The sequence below is a fragment of the Delphinapterus leucas genome, chromosome X (genome assembly GCF_059928025.1).
Source record: "Delphinapterus leucas isolate spDelLeu-1000000601 "Yukka" chromosome X, BTC_Dleu_Yukka2, whole genome shotgun sequence".
NCBI lineage: Eukaryota > Metazoa > Chordata > Mammalia > Artiodactyla > Monodontidae > Delphinapterus > Delphinapterus leucas.
Window position 1 is genome coordinate 3,654,445 of NC_143150.1, and position 19,988 is coordinate 3,674,432.

Consider the following 19,988-nt stretch of genomic DNA (forward strand, 5'->3'; position numbering starts at 1 on the left):
AATCTCTGCAATCCCTTCCCCTCTGAAGTGAATCATGAGGGTCTAGGCAAGAAAGATGAAGTCGAGGATGCTTGAGACTTGAGATGTCCCCCCTGAATGGGGCCACTGACCCCTGCACCCCACCTCCACCCCTAGTGCCTTCTCACTTCTGGCATCACCAGGAGCCAGAAAGATATAGGCAGCCAATATTGGAAAGAGGATTTCCAAGGTCCCTCCACCTCAGGTGGTCCCTCTCACACCCAGGCCCCTGGACTGAACTGTGAGCCACATTGTGTCATTGTTTCCTTTGGGATCAGAGAAAGTCCTACCCTGAATGCCTTGGGCTGGTCCCCTGTTGGTGGGTCCTCCCCCACCCCTAAATACCTGGGGAAATGGCCTGTGTGGTAACTCAGATCAGAGCTTCCTGGGGAGACTCCCAAGTCTCTTTCTTTCCTCCGTGCCAAGGAAGATGCTAAGTTACTCAGCTTCCTTTGGATGCCAAAGGATGTGCTCTGAAGGACTGGAAGGTGTGTAGTGAGGATGGGGGAAATCTCAGAGGTCACGGGACTTGGGAAAGTGATGAGATGCAACAGGTGGTGGGGGGAGCCAAGGGCTGGAAGCCACAGTCTGACCCCAGTGCGCACCAGCGGGCTGAGGGAGTCGCAACCCCCCCCCACCTTGCCCCTGCCAGGCCCAGTCTGCAGCCTCTCTCCCAGCCGCAGCGGCGGGCCGCCGGTTTCCCTGCCTGGGGCCCGCACACCGCAGGCTCGCCTCTTCCTCCCTCCCCCGCATCCCCCGCTCCTGGCTGTCTGGCAGCGCTGCAGTGGTGGCGGCGGGGGGCGGGGGGCCTTGGCGACAGGGCTCCTTCCTCCTCTCCCTCCTCCCCACGCCCGCCGGAGCTTACCCCTCCCTCTGCAGCAGCAAACACGTCGTCGGAGATTTCCATCGGGGCTTAGGGGGCGGGGCCAGGATGGGGGGCGTGGGGCGGGGCAAGTGGGAGGAGTGAAAGTTGGAGCCCAACAAAACCCTCCACACTGCGCTCAGTGCGGCCAGACCTTGCGCAGCGACCTCCGCACAGGTGGTCGCGCCGGTCCCCGCCACGATGTTGACCAAAGTTCTCCTGATCCTACTGGGCACGTTCATAATCCTTCCGTCGAGGTAAGTCTCCAACCCAGGGCTCAGGATCCCTCCGAGCCCAGCTCCCTCTCTCCGGGAGCGAGGCCGGCTCCTGAGACCCCCGCACCCCGTGTTCCTCGAGCCCCGCGCCCACTCTGCCCCTGGCCCTCGCACGGTCTAGCCTGGTCCCACGTCCCCTCGACGCGCGCCGCAAGCCTCCGCACCGCTTCCTCTAGGACGAGCCCCCTGGGCCCCTGAAGGGGCTCCCAGGAAGGAAGACAGGACGCCTGTCACCTGGCCGCTCCTGTCCCCCCTCCCTCTACTCCTCGGGACTCCCGCTCTCCAAACCACCGCGGCGGCCGGGGAACGAGAGAGCACGTCCCTCCCTTTCTGAGCCTTTCGAGGGAAGAGGCGAGTGGCCAGGGCAGGCTTGCGCTTCTGGGGACTGGGGGGACTGGGGAACTTTGGGAAGGTGGCGCCCAGAAAGTCGTGCGGGCAGTGGGTGGAAACTGCGCTTAAAATGTTTGAGTGTTGACTAGTCTGTCCTCTCGTTCAAAAAAAAAAAAAATATATATATATATATTTTTTTTTTCCTGAGCGCCTAGTGAGTACCAGGCACTGTGCCAGACAACTCTGACTTTACTTACTTCCCTTCCCACCACTCCTCTTGGTGCCAGTCCCAGGCAGGAGCCCTGGTTTAGTCTAAGAGTTCCCACCCCAGCTGTCCACCTCATCCCCCCTCTGCTGCCAGCTTCTCTCTTCCGCCCTTATCTCCCCAGACACCCTGCTGGGTCTTGGGCAGATGGGAGCCAGAGGGCAGAAATGGTAATCTCTTAGGTCTGTGGTTTGGGTCCTGCATTTCAATACCTCTCCGCTTTTCCAAAGACTAGCAGCAGGTTTCCCCTGAGCAGCCAGCTTCCCTCACACCTTCTTCTGGCCCTGGGACTTTGCCAGGAAGGTTGTCCCCTGCATTTCTGGCTTTTGAGGGTGGAAGATGACTGCTTCATATTTTTGAGATGATTTCCCATTGGGCACAAACTGTCACAAGTTCCTAAGCTTCCTGATCTTTCCAGAATTCTAGAAGCCTCCATGTCACTGGACTTGTCTTGCTTTTCTGTTTTGGGGAGGGGGAGACGGGAGATGGATTCTCTCCCCACCCCAAAATGCTTTAGCTCCTCAAGGGAGGGGCTGTGGGGCTCCCTGCTGACTCATTGGTGCACTGGGGAGTGGAGGGGCTGGCCTCATCAGGGGGCTTGGTAAATATTTCTGAATGCGTGCTAGGAATTTCCAGTCATCCACATCACTCCAGATGTGAATTGGACTGGTTGGGAGAGATGACATGGTGACTGGTTAGGGCAAAAGAGGGGTCTGTGGTGCAGAAGGAGGGAGAGGGAGCAGAGAGGAAAACAGCAGAGAAGAGGGGCCGTTGTGATGGAAACTAACCTTCCAGCCAGGGGGAAGGGCTGCAGTAACGGATGTTCAGACACTGTCAGCAGGGCAACCTGTGATGTCATTAAAGAGCTGGGGAGGTGGCAGCGGGGTGTGCTGGCAAGGGCCACCTTGAACCACCTCCCTCTGGTCCAGGCTCAGCTTAAAATCACTTGTGTGACTTTGGGCACAGCTCCTCCCCCCATTTGGGCCTCAGTTTCTCTATCTGTAAGGCGAAAAAGAGGACTGATTTGGAAAAATACAATCCAGTGGCCCTTCTCATGGTCCCTTCCCTCTCCCTAGCTAGTTGACTGAGCATCCTCATGGGGGAGGGGTTGCAGAAATTCACCTCCATCTTAGATCATCACATCTAGAGGATTGTGGATGCCTGAAAAGCCCCCATGGAAAGATCCCACTAGTCCAGTGCATGAGTATTTTCACTTTTCTATTATTTCTAGCTTTGAAAGTGGGCTTAATGGCTAGCTGAGGAAAGGTATACATTGTCAGCAGCTCCTTAACCCCAAGGATCCCAGGATGAGGGTGTTTTTTGTTGTTGTTGTTCATTTGAAATTTTTTTACTGACCAAAGCTATTTGTAGGATGACAGCAACCTCAAGACCCTCTGATCTCACTTCCATAGCAGACGTAGTCTGGGAGCAGAAAGGCTTCGGTGGTCTTAGGGCCTTTGCTTGTTTGTTTGCCTCTTGAACCTCGGGGTTTTGTTGTTGACTTTGGACTTCTGGGAGGGGTCATTGCAGGCTCTTGGGTGGTCTTGGCTAACAGTGCCAGTCCTGATCATGCCTTGCTCCCATTCAAGTCACTCATTTTGCAGGATGCCAGTTCCCTAGTTCTCCCTCCTCCCCTCCCACGGCGGCTGGCATGATCTACTCAGAGGACTGGGGGAAAAGCCTCAGGGAAAGAGGACATCTCTGGATATGATATTTGGAAATGGAAACTGCTTTTCCCAAGCCCAGTTCCTCCCTTGCCCACAGTGGGAATTAGCCACTTCAGACATAAGAAATGGCATAGACTTGGCACATCTGTATGCCAGTTAAGCAATTCTAAGAGCTTGAAATACTGCAGGAAAATGCATTTTGCTGCTCAAGTTGGCAGTTCCTTGGTCTGCAGTACAGAGACCATGGCCCCGTCTCCTGCCTTGTTAACCCCTTATTTGCAGAAGCAAGTTGTCCAATTGCCTTTGTAAAAATAAAATCATTTTGGAAGTGTAACAGAATATAAAAGTGTAAAAATCAGGAGTAGATTTTCACAAAGTAAACATGCCCATGTAACCAGCACCTAGACCAGGAAATAGAACATTGCCAGCCCACTCCCCCACCCCTCAAAAGCTTCACCACATTCCCGCTCCAAGTACACCCTTCTCCCCAAAGGAAAACACTCTCCTGCCTTCCAACATCACAGATTAATTTTGATGATGGCTTTTTAAAAAGCTTTTAATTATAAATTTTTTTCAAAGACATATAACAGTAGAGTGAATTTCCATGTACCCATCACCAGCCTCATTAATTATCAACTCATAGCCAGTCTTATTTTCTCTGTATCCCACCCACTCTCCATTTCCAGCTTAAATTTTTTTAAAGCAAATCTCAGACATCATATCATTTCATATGCAATTATTTTAGTATGTATTTCTAATCATAAGGACTTCAAAAACATAATAAAATACCACTATCATACCAACATTTTTAGAATAACTTCTTCATGCTGAAGAAACTAACCAGTCAGTATTCAAATCTTCCTTATTGTGTCATAAATATTTTTTTGTTGTGTTGTGTTTGTTTTGCTTTTTATGGTTTGCCTTTTAAAATCACGATTCAAATAAGGTCCATATATTTGCAGATTTCAAAATACTTTTTATTGAATTAGAACATATATGCAGAAAAGTGCTCAGATCCTAAGTGCACGGCTGATGAGTTGTCAGAAAATGATCACACTGGTATCAAGACACCCCCTGGTGCCCCCTTCCTCACTGCCTCCCAGCAAAGGTAGCATGGCCCTGATTTCTAACACCATCAGTGAGCTTCATACATTAGCAGATGGCTTTTTTAAGTTTTAAAAAAATTTTAGTTTAATTCTTTATATTATTTTTTGGCTGTGGTGCATGGTTGTGGCACTCAGGTTGGACTCCTGTTGACCATCTATTTCCTGAATGACAGTCTTTGTCTTTTCTCAGTGCTCAGAGCTTCCCCTACCCCCAGCCCCCAACTCCAATGCAGTGGAGTATCCCAAAAGCAAAGAAATGCAGAATTTTCCCAATGTCCTAGCCCCCGCTGGGAGAGAGTGCTGTGGCTTTCCTGAGCATTCCTCAGCAATCCTGGCCCTCTGCCTGCCCATTTGCTCCCAGGTGTCACTAGTCAGGCAGACTAAGACCAAGGCTAGTAATGGCAGCTGATTGGCCAGAGCTCATACACCAATACCCTCTTGATTTTACGTTAAAAATTATTTTAAAATCTCAAACTTGCTTTTGTTATTGATTTTTTAAAAATAAAGTAGGACCATAAAAAAAAGGATAGCATGGGAAGTTCCCAGAGAGCAGCAGCTTTAGAAGAAATTAACAAGAATAATCTGTTACTGGCTCTTAATTTACTGTTACCAGTCATTCTTTAACTATGCCCTGGGTTGCAGGCTTATTTTGGTTTGCTTCCGTCCCAAGAAGTACCAGCTGGGTCCCCTACAGAGCAGAGGACAGAGCTTCACTTGTTTGTTTTTATGTTCTAGGATTGAAGGACCTCATGTTGAATCAGAGAAGGGACCCTCTGCCAGTGATGATGATGTCTATGGCCCCAAACCCCAGGCTCCTGATAAGGAACTCCCCCCTGAAGAAATAAAGCCCACTGCTATTGATACCCATGACAGACTTGGCAAAATGCCAACAGCCACTGAAATACTGGATGGTATCTTGAATAACTATGACTACAAACTGCGCCCTGGCATTGGCGGTGAGTAGCAGAACATAGTTCTCCCCCACCCCAGAGGGGAGGAGGATTGAGGGCCTAAGTGTGGAGAATGGGCCTGGGGTGTAGGTAATAGTGCCCTGCATGTGGGCAGGAACAACTTTTGCTGACCTGCCAGGTAAGAGATGTCAACTCTAGTCTCAGCAATGCCATTGACCTTGGTCTAGATTTTTCCCTTCTCTCACCCTCAGTTTGTCCAACTATAAAATGAGATGACTGGACTAGGTGATTGACCTTCGAGGTATGTTCAGCTCTTAACAGTCTATGAATTGGATCTTGCCATGAAAGAATAAAGAAAGAAATGGTATCGGATGTTGAAACCATGTAGTCCAACCCTTACCCCCTTTATTCCCCACTGACCACACCCTCCCCTGCCCCATGCTTCTGTTTAACACTTACCTCTGCCACTTCTGCTTACTTTACAGAGAGGCCCACTGTGGTCACTGTCGAGCTCTCTGTCAACACCCTTGGGCCTATCTCTATCCTGGACATGGTGAGTACTGAGCTTTGATTATAGTGGGGCTTTCACATACTTGTTTTTTCTGTGTGTCTGTAACAAGAGTTTTTTGGGGGAGAGATTTTAACCAACATGGACTTGAGAAGGAGGCTGAAAGGAACAAGTCCCTTGCTGCCTGAAGAGGACCTTCAGAATCCTGACTGTATCTTCCTGTCTTTCATTCAAAATAAAAATAATAAAGCAACTTTAAACAACACAGTGGATTGCTCTTTTCTTCTGATAATGAATTTTTTTGGACTTAAGCCTGTAGTTACCAACTCTTCCTCTAGGAGTGTTTCTCTAATTTTGCCCTAGTTCCTTGTCTCCTTTTCTTTCTTTCCTTTTTTTTTTTTTTACATCTTTATTGGAGTATAATTGCTTTACAATGGTGTGTTAGTTTCTGCTTTATAACAAAGTGAATCAGTTATACATATACACATGTTCCCATATCTCCTTCCTCTTGCGTCTCCCTCCCTCCCACCCTCCCTATCCCATCCCTCCAGGTGGTCACAAAGCACCGAGCTGATCTCCCTGCGCTATGTGGCTGCTTCCCACTATTTTACATTTGATAGTGTATATATGTCCATGCCACTCTCTCGCTTTGTCACAGCTTACCCTTCCCCCTCCCCATATCCTCAAATCCATTCTCTAGTAGGTCTGTGTCTTTATTCCTGTCTTGCCCCTAGGTTCTTCATGACGTTTTTTTCCCTTAAATTCCATATATATGTGTTAGCATACAGTATTTGTCTTTCTCTTTCTGTTGCTATCATCCCAGTGTCACTACTGTCCCCAGTTAGCCTCCATTATCTCCCACTTGATATATACAAAACACAAGGTCCCTGCCTACCCCCCAATCTACCTACTAACCTGGCCTCCTAATAGATGTGCCTCCTGCAGTCCTGACCCTGCTTAAAGCATGAAGTTCAACCCCACACTCTAGCAGTCAGGGCTCTCCATGGCTAGAGCCAACCCAGGGCTCTATTTTTATTTCTTTTCATCCTTTAGAGACCACATGCACTCGTCACACTAGCATACGGGTGTTCCCAGGCTATCTGGTACTTCTGAGCCTTTGTTCAAGCTGTTTCCACTTTGGGATGGCATTGTTCCAATTTTCTACCTTATCCTTCAACTTATATCACACTTGTTTACCTGACCTTCTCTACCTCACTGTACTGTAATTATGTACTCTGTCTACCTTGCTCTGTCAACTATGGGTTTCTTGATGTCAGGGACCCAGTATATATTAGCTGAGCAAACGAATTATAAAAGATGTTCTGCAAATGTTACTTTCATCTGCGGAGCCTGATAATGAGGAAGGCTGTGGTAACCAACTCCATCACAGCCATAATCTTGACCTGGCTCAAGTCAGACACAGTTTTAGCATACACACTGGTACCCAAGAAGCACCATGTGAGTGGGTGAGCTCAGAGTCTAGGCTCTGAGATGGCACTTGCAAATAGACACTCAAAGGTAAGTAAATATTCATGGAAGATCAAGGTGTTTACATAGGCTGAGTGGAAGAGTGGGTTTTCCCACTGTGATGCTTTGTTTGGCTGCCTAGTTCTTGAGGCACAATGTACTTATATATGGCTATGCAAAAAAATTACCCTAAAACATAGTGTTTTAAAATGACAAGTAGTCATTAGGTCACAGCTCCTGTGGGTTAGGAATCCAGGCATGACTTAGCTGGGTCCTCTGTTTCAGGGTCTCACAAGGCTGCAGTTAAGGTGTCAGTTGGGGCTGGGGTCTCATCTGAAGACTCGACTAAGGGAGGATCCACTTCCAAGTTCTCACGTGGTTGTTGGCAGGGTTCAGTTCTTATCTGGCTGCTGTCTGTAGGCCTTCCACAGTCCTTGCCATGTGGGCCTCTCCATGTGGCAGGTGGTTTCCCTTAGAGTGAGCAAGAGCATGAGAAAAACTGCTGAAGATGGAAAAGCCATAAACTTTTGGGAAATAACAAGGAAGAAGAGAAACATGAGAGGAGACAGATGTTTTTGAGTTTCTGTTGACATTTTAAAGCTCTTTTTTTCCTCTTCCCTTGATGTCAGATTTACTCTTTTTGCTGTTATCAATGTGCTTACCACTAAGTGAGTATGAATTTAGCAATCAGTTTGATTAGAATTGTTGATAAACTAAGAAACGCTGGGTTCTGAGCCAGAGGTTGAGTTCTTCTGGTCCACCATCATGGCCACTGTTTACTGTTAATAGGAAAGGGACCTTTCAGATCATTGGTGGGGGCATGGAGAAAGTGGCCTAAAGAGTAGTAGAAAATCTGTGGCTACAATCTCCTTGCTGTTTGCGTAAGATATAATTTTGGGAAACCTATTTCTATCATCTGCAAGAGCCTGTGTGGCAGCAGAGCAGCAGCCCCACTCACAGTAGCTGAATACCCTATCCCTCTTTGCTCTATGCCTACTAATGTTGGCAGCATTGGGCTCACCTGAAGTGATGATACCTGACAAGCCTGAGAGATACAGTTTAATAACCCAGCAGTCACCGAACCTGGCATGCAACACAGAGCTGGTCCAAAGAGGAGCCAACAATTTGATTTTCTTTGGCTGGTAACATAGTGCTATCGCCTGGGCCAAGTGCCTTTAGAACATTCCAAACACTTATGTGGTATTAAATTTCCCGGAGAAGTCTGGCCTTCTACATACTTCCAAATAGTTCTTTAAAGCTGTGGGAGGTCCCAGTCCTTGTACAGGCTACTTTTCTCTGGTGATTCTGTAGAGTCCAGTGCTTGGTGAGGAGGAGTTCCAACATCCTTCAGTCAATCAGAAGTTGTGTAGAGCTCAGAATTTGTCCTCAGGGAGAGAAAACAAGCCCCCTTGTCAAACTGGGGAAAAACTGAACCGTTAGTTATCAGTTGATGTGTAGTGAAGTTACAATTGGAATCTTGTTAAATAGAAATGAAATGCTCATTTGAAACACTCTAACATAGAGCAGGAGCCAGGCGTGGATTGTAGAGGGGAAGGCTTCCTCTGGCTACCCAGAAGTTCTGTAGGCCAATTTGGAACTGCCAGCCACTTAGGACTGCAGAGCCACCCTGAAGGCCACTTGTGAAGGCTGGTGTGGCTGGGCAGGGCAGGGCTGGGGGCTCCCATGTGAATGGTAGCCAGGCTGCCAGCTTTTTTCTGTGTGATGCTCTGGACTCCTCGAGGGAACATTCTCGGCCTGGGGGTCTGGCTCCCTGCAATTTTGCAGTGGCTCTCACCACCTTTTGGCCTGATCAGCAAAGGCAAGCAGGGATTGTATTGACCCTCTGCATCCCCACCCTGAGGGCTCTACAGGCCTCCCAGGTTGTGGGTTTCCAGTTGGTGTTCATTGTTTGATGCAGGATAACTCAGGGGAAAGACCTAGGGGTCCTGCAGAGGAAAACTGGACCTTGATCCTAAAGGGATTCTTGGAGCAAGTGAAGTAAGCACTGGAGAGGAAGATGGGTGAAGGTCGTCCCAGGGCAAGGCCATGTTAACGGTGCTCTGAGCATCAGAACCAGTATGTTCCCATGAACTGTTTGACTTTGAACTTTGAGGCTCCTTTCTCTCTGAGCCTCAGTGTTGCTACCTCTAAAATAAAGGAGATTGGCCTAGCCCTCAAGGTTCTACCTTGGCATAGTTCTGGTACTTGCTGTTCCAGCAGCTTCCTTCAGTTCTATTACAGTCTGTTTTTTCTCTCTTCAGTACCAGTGGTGAGATTTCTAGCTTCTCATGCTTCTTGCTATTAAAAATTCTTTTTGATGTTTAATAATTTATAGGCTAATGAGAATTGTAAGCTTCTTGAGAGTCCAATCATGAGAATTTTGTTCACATAGCATGTGTCTGGTACATAGAAAACTCTCAATACAATCCTCCCTCAGAATATGTTGCAGATTGGTTCTAGGACACCTCCCACCCTCCACAGATACCAAAATCTGAGGATGCTCAAGTCCCTTATATAAAATGGTGTAGTATTTACATATAACCTGTGCACATCCTCTTGTAAACTTTAAATCATCTCTAGATTACTTATGACACCAAATACAATGTAAATGCTATGTAAATAGTTGCGAGTGAGGGACAAATTCAAGTTTTGCTTTTTGGAACTTTCTGGAATTTTGGGGGGGGATTTGAATCTGCAGATGTGGAACCAACAGATACAGAGGGCTGACTGTAAATGTTTTGGTTAAATACTACAATCCCTTAAAATTTCTTTAATTAGTTGCTACTCAAACCTCAGACTACCTCCCTCTGCATGTCTGTGAGTGGTAAAGTTTTATTAAATTGAATCCTTATCTTCAAAAAAAATAATTTATGGGCTATGCAATATCTAGAGACCAAATAATCATGGGTCAATTAACATCTGTGCTCCCCAAATAAAAGCTGAAAGGGGCAACTTCACTGTATGCAATCAAAAGTGTGTGTGTTTGTAAATGTTTAGAATGATTTTGACCTGAGATCTTTGATTTGCTATGGAAATATGGGGGCTGAGTGGGTGTTGGCCTGCTACAAGGGAGTAGTGACGTGATGAGCCCAGCCTGTACAATTAAGCCACCATCACCTGTGTGTTTCTGGATTAAATGCATCTTCCCAGATTGTTGTTCATTCAGGAATGTTTTTTTCTTTTGGGAATACCTGGAAATAGAAAACATCCTACAGCCAAACTCATGCTGTTTTCCTCTGTGCAAACCTAAGTGGGTCCCTATCTACTTGATAGGCCCATCACAGGATGGCATGGGAATGTTCTTTGCCTGCACAGCCCCAAATGTGTGCTTTTCTATCCTTGCCACCAGGAATACACCATTGACATCACCTTCTACCAGACTTGGTATGATGAACGCCTTCGTTTCAACGGCAGCTTTGAAAGCTTTGTTCTGAATGGCAACTTGGTGAGCCTGTTATGGATCCCAGACACCTTTTTTAGGAATTCTAAGAGGACCCAAGAGCATTCGATCACCATGCCCAACCAGATGGTCCGCATCCACAAGGATGGCAAGGTGTTGTACACAATCAGGTATGTCAAGCCTCTGGAGTCTTGCCTCTTGAGACTCTTCTTCCCCTCCTGAGAATATTTGCCAAAGAAACATGGGCAGAGGTTTCATCCTGAATGATACTTCTAAGGGCCCCTCCAGCTTTCCTAGACCATGAGCTCAATCCCCTCATGTACTGACACACACACTAAGGCCTCAAAATAGAAAGATATTGCTTAAGACCACACACCAAGTTTGTAGCAGAGCTTGGACTGATATCTAGTTACTTGGCTCCAAGTCCAGAGCTCCCCCAACTAGAATGTAGCACGGTGACTGTGTTGTGTAGACAGTTCCACCCCAAGTGGGCACTGATGTAAAGACACGTCCACAGTGGTGGAATTGTCCAGGCGGAGCAGCAACACAGCAGTTGGAAAGATACCTAAGACCAGGCTGGATACTTGAATGCCTGGCTGGGAAAGGTTGTGTACAGGTGATAAGGTGGCAGGGAGGCAATAAAGAGTGGGAGAGTGTTGGCAGGTCCTTGAAGGTGGGATGGGAAAGAAGCAAAATTCCATCTAAGTTAGTCCATACGTTTCTCTGATGATGGAGACCCGAGTAGCCAGATATTTCCAAGCTGTTCTTCCTCTCTTTTTGTCTCTCCTTTGAGCTCTTTGTCTCAGCTCCCACCATTGCCACACATTGGTGGTGGTCCCCAGGCCCAAGCTGGGTGGATACCTAAATGTTCAGGGTCAGCCTAATGAGGCTCCTTTCTCCCTTCCAGGATGACCATTGATGCTGGATGCTCACTCCACATGCTCAAATTTCCAATGGATTCTCACTCTTGCCCTCTGTCTTTCTCTAGCTGTGAGTACCTTCTTAGGTTTCTGGGGCCCCAGAGTCATCATGCTGGGCCCCTTCTTTTTCTTATCCTTTCCCTTTACATTTTTCTGCCTCTGCTTTTTCCCCTAAGATGGTGCCAAAGTTGTCCAGGGCCTCCCAATCCATCCTCATCTCCTTTCCGGCTAACAATACTGTGTTTCTTAACCTGGGCTTCACGTTGGGTTCATCCCTCTCCTGTCCACCCCACCTCAAATCAGTCACCAGCCTCTGAAGTGTATCTCAAGTATGTCTGCTTTCCATCTCCACTGTCACTACTACCTTGGTTTAGGTCTTTGTCATATTCCACTTGGACTTTGCAACATCTTCACTTTGAAGCTGAACATGTTCAAAACTAAATATATGGTCTCCACCGAACCTCTACCCCCAAGACAGATGTGTTGCTTCTGTGTTCCCATTTGTCTCATTGAAAGGCACCATCACCCACTCAGTTGTCCAAGCCAAGAACTTTGATGCTTCTTTCTCCTTCACCTCCCCATCTATTCAATCAGCACATCCTGTTGGTGTTCCCTCCTGAATCTCTGTCGATCCTATTTCTCTGCATTCTCACTGCCACAGCTTCGAATCCTGCCTTCATTCATTTTATTGTGCACTGGTTACTGAACTGGCCTCCCATAACTGGTCTCCCTGACAACAGGCCATCCTCGTATAAGAACTAGAGTGACCTAGCTGAAGCATCATCTAGACTAGGTCACTTCTTAGTTTCAAATCCTTCCTGAACTCTCATCGATCAATTCCAAATTGCTTAGAATAGCCTTCAAGGCCCTTCATGAACTGGCCCGTGCTATCTACTCCTACATACCTCATCCACCCTCTGTGGGCTAGCCATCCTGAACTTTTGACACTTCCATAATGCATCAGGCATTTTCATCTTTCTGTGCATAGAACACCCTCCTCACCCCTTCAGCCTCATCCATACAGAGAATGTTTATATTGGACTTTTAAGACTTATTAGGAATGTCACCTACTCTCTGGAATCTTTTCTGGGTGTGTCCCCAACTGATCTTTCCCTTCTTTGTTTCCACACTCTCCCACGGGCGGGCGGAGGCTTCTCAGAGGTATTCCAACAATTACAGATGTGTACTTACTGTCTTACTCAATAAAATGTGAGTGCTTGAGAGCAGGGCTCCTGCCTTGCTTGTTTCTGTATGTCCAGCACAGGGCGTGGTACTGAGGAATGCTCAGTAAATGCACTTATTGGATGGACTTCAGCAATGAGGTAAGAGAGGTAAGGTCCCACAGCTGGTGAGGCCAGAGTCAGACACCATGCTGGTGGAGACCTCAGCTGGGCTTCCCAGTCTCACATGACTCTCCTTCCCACGTTGCCTTACAGTTTCCTATCCTGAGAATGAGATCATCTACAAGTGGGAAAATTTCAAGCTTGAAATCAATGAGAGTAATTCCTGGAAGCTCTTCCAGTTTGATTTTATAGGAGTGAGCAACACGACTGAAACTATCACAACCGTAGCTGGTAAGTGTGCCTTTGAGCCAGGGCTAGGCAGCAGAGGCCCAGGAGGGTGGTAGGGATGACTGGAGGTGGCCATCCATTCATCCAAATGCTTATGTAATCATCCCATGAAAATACTGTAGAACATGGCTCCTGTTTTGTAAATGCTAAGCACTTACAACTGTTTGCAGAGGAAACTGAGACTTTGTAACTACATCTCAGTCTCATCTGCAAAGAAGTAAGTGCTTTGCCAAGCCCCGCAGAGGGTAGGTAAGTAGATTAAGTTTTATTGCTGTCAAAATTTGCAACTAGGTTTGTCATGCAGACCCTTCAGTTTCGAAGTCTTTGTTACAACTGACCTACTTGGATGACTTTGGGAAATGGAGGTCATGTGACTTCTCCATACTCAGAAGCAATCCAAGTGGTTCTAGTTGAGTGGGATGCAAAGCCCTTCCTAATGGGAGGTGGAGGCTTGAGTTGTGTCATCAGCTAGGTGAGGGCTGGGATAATATGGAGGAGGTTTCAGCAGCTACAGTGGCTGCTATATCAACATTTATTTTAAAGGAGCAGGTCTGATACGCACAGATTCCTGTGAAAGACTTCATGGTGGATTCAATGTGGACATGGTGATCACTGGTTTTCTGACCTTGTCCCTAACAAGGACTAAAGGGGAGGGTCCTGGGTCTCTTAAACTTTAGCTCCCAATTAGGTGTGAGTGTCTTTGCTTGTGTTCCTAGGTGATCTGAATGAGGAGCCAAGGGACCTCCCTAGCGTTGCTCCCAGAGCAGCCCTGGAAACCCTCTTCACAAATACTGACCAAGTCAGGGCAGTGGCGGCACTGCCCTCATCGTTTCCAGAATACGGATGGAACCAGTCACCCAACCAGCCATTTGCCATGGGAAGCATCTTGCTTTGCTTCCATGTGGCTAGGCGGAAAATCTGCTTTTTCTTTACTTGTTGAATTGGTCACTGGGTGAGGGATAGCTCATGCTCATCCGGCTAGAGCTTTGCTTGCACAGCACTAGGCAGGGGCAGAGGGCTGCTTTACAAATGCTTTCCTTTTTCTTGGGGGCTCTGGGTAAACAATTTTACTACCTTTGACTTAGGACCCTTGCTCTTCTGCCAGCTAACCATTGGCATGCCTCTTGCCTTTCTGCACCTCAGTTTCCCCAGACAGGTTGGGGACCCATCATCAAAAAGCAGCAGAAGAGACAAGGCCCAGGGGCTTTCAAGTCACTAGTGGTTCCGTTTAGTAGATGGTTGTGCATTGTTTCAAAATGGTGCCCTAGTGACTACAAAGCCCCAGAGCCAGCATCATCACCAAAGCAATGACAATAGGTAAGCACCAGTCCTCCTTGGGAGAGAAGAGGGTTCTTGGGAGAAAGGAGAAGGGCTTTTTTCTCTTCTGCTAGAGATGAGTTGATCTTGAATCATGGTTTCTTCAGTATTATAGTTATCTTTGGGACTGGACCCAAACTCTTTCAGTCAGTCCCTGGGCAGTTCTCTCCATCTGGAACAGACTTATGTACTCAGCTCCTAAGCGTTCAGAATGAAGTGGGAGCATGCTACTCTGGCCACCTTGGGCCTTCAACCAGAGAATCCCTGCTTCAGGAGGCATTCAGAGAGTCCAGCCTTGCCCCCAGTGAGTGAGTCATCTTTCACTGTTGGCTGTTGAGCTTTTGATAGAATTTTACCCATGACTAGGATTTTGCTTTCTCGCAAGTGAGTTTCTTCCTTCTCTAGACAATTCTGTTCATCAGAAAAATCTCCCTGTTCATCTGAAATTGGAGTCTCTGGAACTTCCACCCATTAGACTTAGTTCTTTTCCCTACAAATACTGAGCTTACAGTAAGTCCAGTGAGTCTTCCACCGGGTCAAGATAAAAGAACTAGTATTATGGTTCCAGCCCTGGGTCATATTCTTTTATAGACTATACAACCATAGTTCTTTTTTCTCCCCCTTGTTCTTCAAAGCTTTGGCTCCACTCATCCTTCTAGTCCCAGTCCTCTGGACACAGTCTTTTTGATTGTGTTCCTCTGACAGTGCAGTGACCAACTGTGGTCTGGCTAAAGCAGATAAGAGCAGAAAGCATCTCTAGCTTTTTTCCCCCTTTGGCTCCTTAGCCCCAGGTATCTTTTTTTCCCTTACCCATGCTCCTCCATTCCTCAGAAATAAGAAAGTGTGTGTTAATATCCTTCACTTGGCCTTAAAAGACAAATTCCCATCTCTTGACAAGTAGAGAAGGTTCTTCTTTGCTGAAATAAATAAAATAAAAATAGAAAAAGCTGATAGAATAATAAATCTTGTTGTAACAAGAATATATAAACTCAGCAAAGTTTTGTGGGGAGTGGTTGTAGCTGAGTAGGGCTGTCTTAAATTGCAGTCAAGACCCCAGGACAAGGGAACTAGGATCTTGATAAATACATTCTGGCTAGTAGGCAAGTGCGAGTGGTCCCTGCAGCAGCCCTGGAGGAGGAGTTCTATCCACAAAGCTACTATTCTGGACACAGGTATTCAACTGACCCCAGGCTACTTCCTTGCCTTTTTCCAGAAGATTCTGAGAAGTCTTGCCCCTTGAGTGTCAGTGCTGACAAGGTGAGTAGGAAAGGCTGCTCTTCTCATTCAGTCCCAACATACACAGAATTGCTGGGCAGGTGATCTATTTTCTAAAATAGGAAGACACACGGACAGGTTAGTGTTCTAGTCTGCCTTACAAAGCTGTTGCCAGGAAGTAGCAAGAGTTGTTGAGCATCTGCTAGGTTCCGAGCTGTGCTGTGCATGGATGGGCAGGAGCGTAGCAACAGGGCTCAGATGAGCCCTGTCATGAAGGGGTTTAAAAACACACCTAACTCAAGGCCAGGGAATTCTACAGCATCACTGAGGTGGAAAGTTGGAGCTTAGCTTCACTAAGGAGCCAGAATTTGAACTATTATAAATCCAGCATGATGTTGAGAGCAAAAAGGGATATTCTGGCCTCAGAAAAGACTCCAAAATCCCTGGAGTCATGGTGAGCATGCAGAGTGTTTGGGATGGGTGTGTCAGAGTATAAGGCAACATGAAATGTACAGTAGAAGATGCCAACTGTAGATATAGGTTGTCATCAGGTCCTATAGGGGCCATCACTATCTAGGCTGAGAGCCAACATCAAGGACATGATACCCAATGAATGCGAAGACCTCAGTCTGCCTTGTGGATGTATACTCTGCAGACCTGACATCTAGAGGGCTGACTGAAATTTTCACTTTCAACTAATTCTTCTATTTTCTTGAAACACTCAATTTGGGCTAGGGTAATAGACTAAGAACAGGGAGTCCAGGGTTTGAATATTGGTATAAATATATGCATGATATCTCGGGGAATCTGAGTAAATGGGGGTTAGCTTAGAGTAGGGTGTACGTGTAAGATGTCAGTTGGAGCCAGGTTGTGGTGAGCCTTTAGTGTCAGATTACAGAGTGTAGACTTGATTCTGTAGCTCCTGTGGAGCAGGAAACCATCAGAGGTTTGGGGGAGGCAAGTGATTTCTTTTGGCCATTGATGGAACAGTGCTAACTAAGGCATTTCACCAGCATATGAATGTATAGGAAGGAGGCTGAATAGCTTCTGTGCTTCCCCCACCACAGATCACTTTTAGTTCATTTCCTGAGAGTATACATTGTAAGGGCCAGTAGTGCACATATAAGGCAATGATTCTGCAGACTAGATATGGCACCTCAGTGGTTGTAAAGTCCTCAGTCAGCCATCTGGACATTAACTGTGTGGTTCTGATATCTAGAAGCCTAACTGATTTACTGCTTTCATTTGACTATTCTGTCCCCCACCCTGGTAAGACAGATGTGCGATGTGGGCCAGCGGACTGAGAAAGAAGTTATTAAGGTTCTAGCCCTGGCTTAGCTCTTAACTGACCACGAGTCTTGTTGTGAATCTTCTCTCGGGCTTCTTCTGATCCTCCATGTGTGGCATTGGATTAATGTGCCTCTATCCTAGGACCGTGGTGGGCATCCCATGAGCTGAACAATAGGACCCTTAATATGCATGTCTTGCGTGTGGGAGACCCTCATGGCAATGCTGTAATGAAGTGATATTTTTAAAATATCTTCCAGGCGATTACATAGTCATGACGCTTTTCTTCAACGTGAGCAGGAGGTTTGGCTTTGTGGCCTTTCAAAACTATGTTCCTTCTTCTGTGACCACGATGATCTCCTGGATTTCCTTTTGGATCAAGAAAGACTGTGCTCCGGCCAGGACTTCTTTAGGTAAGTGGGTAAGGTGAGCATACACGTGAGGCACAGAATTGCATTTTCAGGGGTCCTTTCCAAAGTGTAATATATAGAGCAGTAGCTCCGCCCACCTCCACTCCTGTGCTTTCACAGGGATCACTTCTGTACTCACCATGACCACTTTGGGCACCTTTTCCCGGAAGAATTTCCCACGTGTCTCCTATATCACAGCCTTGGATTTCTATATTGCGATCTGCTTCATCTTCTGCTTCTGTGCTCTGATGGAGTTTGCTGTGCTCAACTTCCTGACCTACAACCGGACAGCATCCCGTGGTTCTCCGAAACTTCGTCATGTATGAGCTGGGTATGGGAGTGGTGGCAAGGCTTTGGAGTACGGAGGCATGCAAGTGAGGGCACTAGGACTCATGACACATGGGTGGCCAGCTCACCAAGTGATGGGGGTAACCTGGGGCTTTGGGGGGAGTTGAGTAAACTTTCTGATGTGATGGTGGGAATTCTGGGGGGCAAGAAACAGTGTGCCAAGGACGGAATCTCCAGGAAACCCTGAGGCAGCACCTAGGCTTGGTTCACCTTCCCTTGCCTTGTTCTGACTTCTTCCCTTGTTCCTTTCAGCCTCGTGCCCATGCACATGACCCAACCCCTTCCCGTGTCCGTGTCATCGAGCATCCGGAAGCTTTTGTGTGCGACATTGAGGACCCCGAGGAGGAGGAGGAAAGTGAGGAAGAGGAGAGTGAGGAAGAGGAGGGCCCATCTTGCCCAGCCCGGCAGTCCGTCAGGCCAGGCAGCACCCCTCGCCCTGGTGGCTGTTGCAAGTGGTGCGAGAAGTACTGCTGCACAGTCCCCACTTGTGAGGGCAGCACCTGGCAGCAGGGCCGCCTCTTCATCCATGTCTACCGCCTTGATAACTACTCGCGAGTGATTTTCCCAGTCACCTTCTTTTTCTTCAATGTGCTCTACTGGCTTGTTTGCCTTAACCTGTAGGCACCAGCTGGTACCCTGTGGGGCAGCCTCCCCAGTTCCCCAGGAGGTCCCACAGCCTTTGCCTAGGGAGTTGGGGGAAAATAGCAGCAGCAGCAGCAGGAGCAAACTAGAGAGTGTCTTTCCTTCCCCCTTGCCCAAATAGAAGCCTGCAGAGAATTGGTCCTTGCTGGCCCTCTCCCCTACCTGGCCCATTCACTGAATCTCCTTAGCAGCCCATTTCAAGTAAAATGACACCCCTCTCTATTCCTCAAGGGGCATTTATGATGCTCAGGCTTCAAAATGTAGGCTCTCAGTGACCAGCTCCCTAAGATGGTGTCCATGTATGAGTGGATTAGCTATCTCCCAAAAGGGCTAATACCCACTGCCTTTTCCCAGAAACCCAGTACTGCCTTTGTGGTGCTCCAGGCCCAGCTCTGGCCTCAGCCTCAAAGTGCACAGACCAGCTACTTGCCTGTTCCTGACACCTCCTTAAGATGCTGGGCAGCAGTGTTAGCAGCAGGAGGGAATCCCCATCCTTAAGTCAGATTATTATATTCTTGATTCTGTCTCCCTGACCTCCCTTCCCCTGCAGATAGACGGACACTGACATTATCCCTTTAGGAGGAGGGGAGTCAGCAATTGAGGACAGTATCCCTCCCTCTGCTGCTGTGACATCTCCATCTCCCTTCCCCGCTGGCCTTCATTCCTCATCTGCAGTACCAATTCAATACCTTGCATCCAGTGGGTATCTATTTTCGTGTGTGATGATACTATGACCCCCTGCTTTTTATGCCACCTTCTTCCTCCTCCTTGACCCTTGTGACTCTTTCTGTAACTTTCCCAGTGACTTTCCCAGCCCCGACCCAGGTGCTAGGCCATGGTGATTTCCCGGAGCCAAGAAACTAAGGGAACTCTGCTTTGTAGTGGGCATTACCCGCGTTGATTGGTGCCCAGCTAAGGCACAGCATAGGAGTTCTGCCACTTCCTTGGCCCCTGGACCCATGAACCAGTCCACTCCTATCCCTGGGGCACTCTGACAATCACAATCAATCAATTGAATTCCCTTAAATTTGTATAGCACTTTACCTTTTGCAAAAGCACTTTTGACAAATTATTTCTATTTTGAGTCTCATAGCCCTGTGATATATTCAGGGCAGGATTCTTATCCCCATTTTGCAGATGAGAACCCTGACGCACAGATTTCTATGGGACTGTGGATCTCACTGGAAACTACCCAGGAGCCCACTGTCACCTTCTATACCACATGACAGGGCTAGGCAGCTCTTTTCACCATGATTTGATTCTATAGCCTCTGCTGGCACCCCAGTGGCAGGGCCCAGAGTGGCAGCCTCTTTTCAGCATTGGCCTGCTCAATTCCTGGGCCTCAGGTGCTCAGACTGCCCCCTAAGATCTAACCTCTCCTGGCTCTGGTAACCCAGTGAGGTGAATTTGGACACGCCCCAATGCTTGTATATGCTGAATGAAATCTGTGTCTGTATTTTATTGGGGGG

General features: G+C 47.5%; 1 protein-coding gene across 1 annotated transcript; it reads left to right on the forward strand.

The window, feature by feature from the left end:
- The first annotated feature begins 1,007 nt into the window (after positions 1-1,007).
- Positions 1,008-19,149, forward strand: GABRE (gamma-aminobutyric acid type A receptor subunit epsilon). Its single transcript, XM_022561117.2, has 9 exons — positions 1,008-1,137; positions 5,259-5,479; positions 5,920-5,987; positions 10,759-10,979; positions 11,717-11,799; positions 13,166-13,303; positions 17,380-17,532; positions 17,650-17,849; positions 18,130-19,149. The coding sequence occupies exons 1-9, from the start codon at positions 1,082-1,084 to the stop codon at positions 18,496-18,498; spliced, it is 1,509 nt and encodes a 502-aa protein (XP_022416825.1). The 5' UTR covers positions 1,008-1,081; the 3' UTR covers positions 18,499-19,149.
- Positions 19,150-19,988: the final 839 nt, after the last annotated feature.

Coding starts and splice junctions, on each gene's coding strand:
- GABRE (XM_022561117.2), top strand. CDS start 1,082: ATGTTGACCAAAGTTCTCCTGATCCTACTGGGCACGTTCATAATCCTT. Junction 5,480..5,919: donor ACTGCGCCCTGGCATTGGCG/GTGAGTAGCAGA, acceptor CTTACTTTACAG/AGAGGCCCACTGTGGTCACT. Junction 13,304..17,379: donor AACTATCACAACCGTAGCTG/GTAAGTGTGCCT, acceptor AATATCTTCCAG/GCGATTACATAGTCATGACG.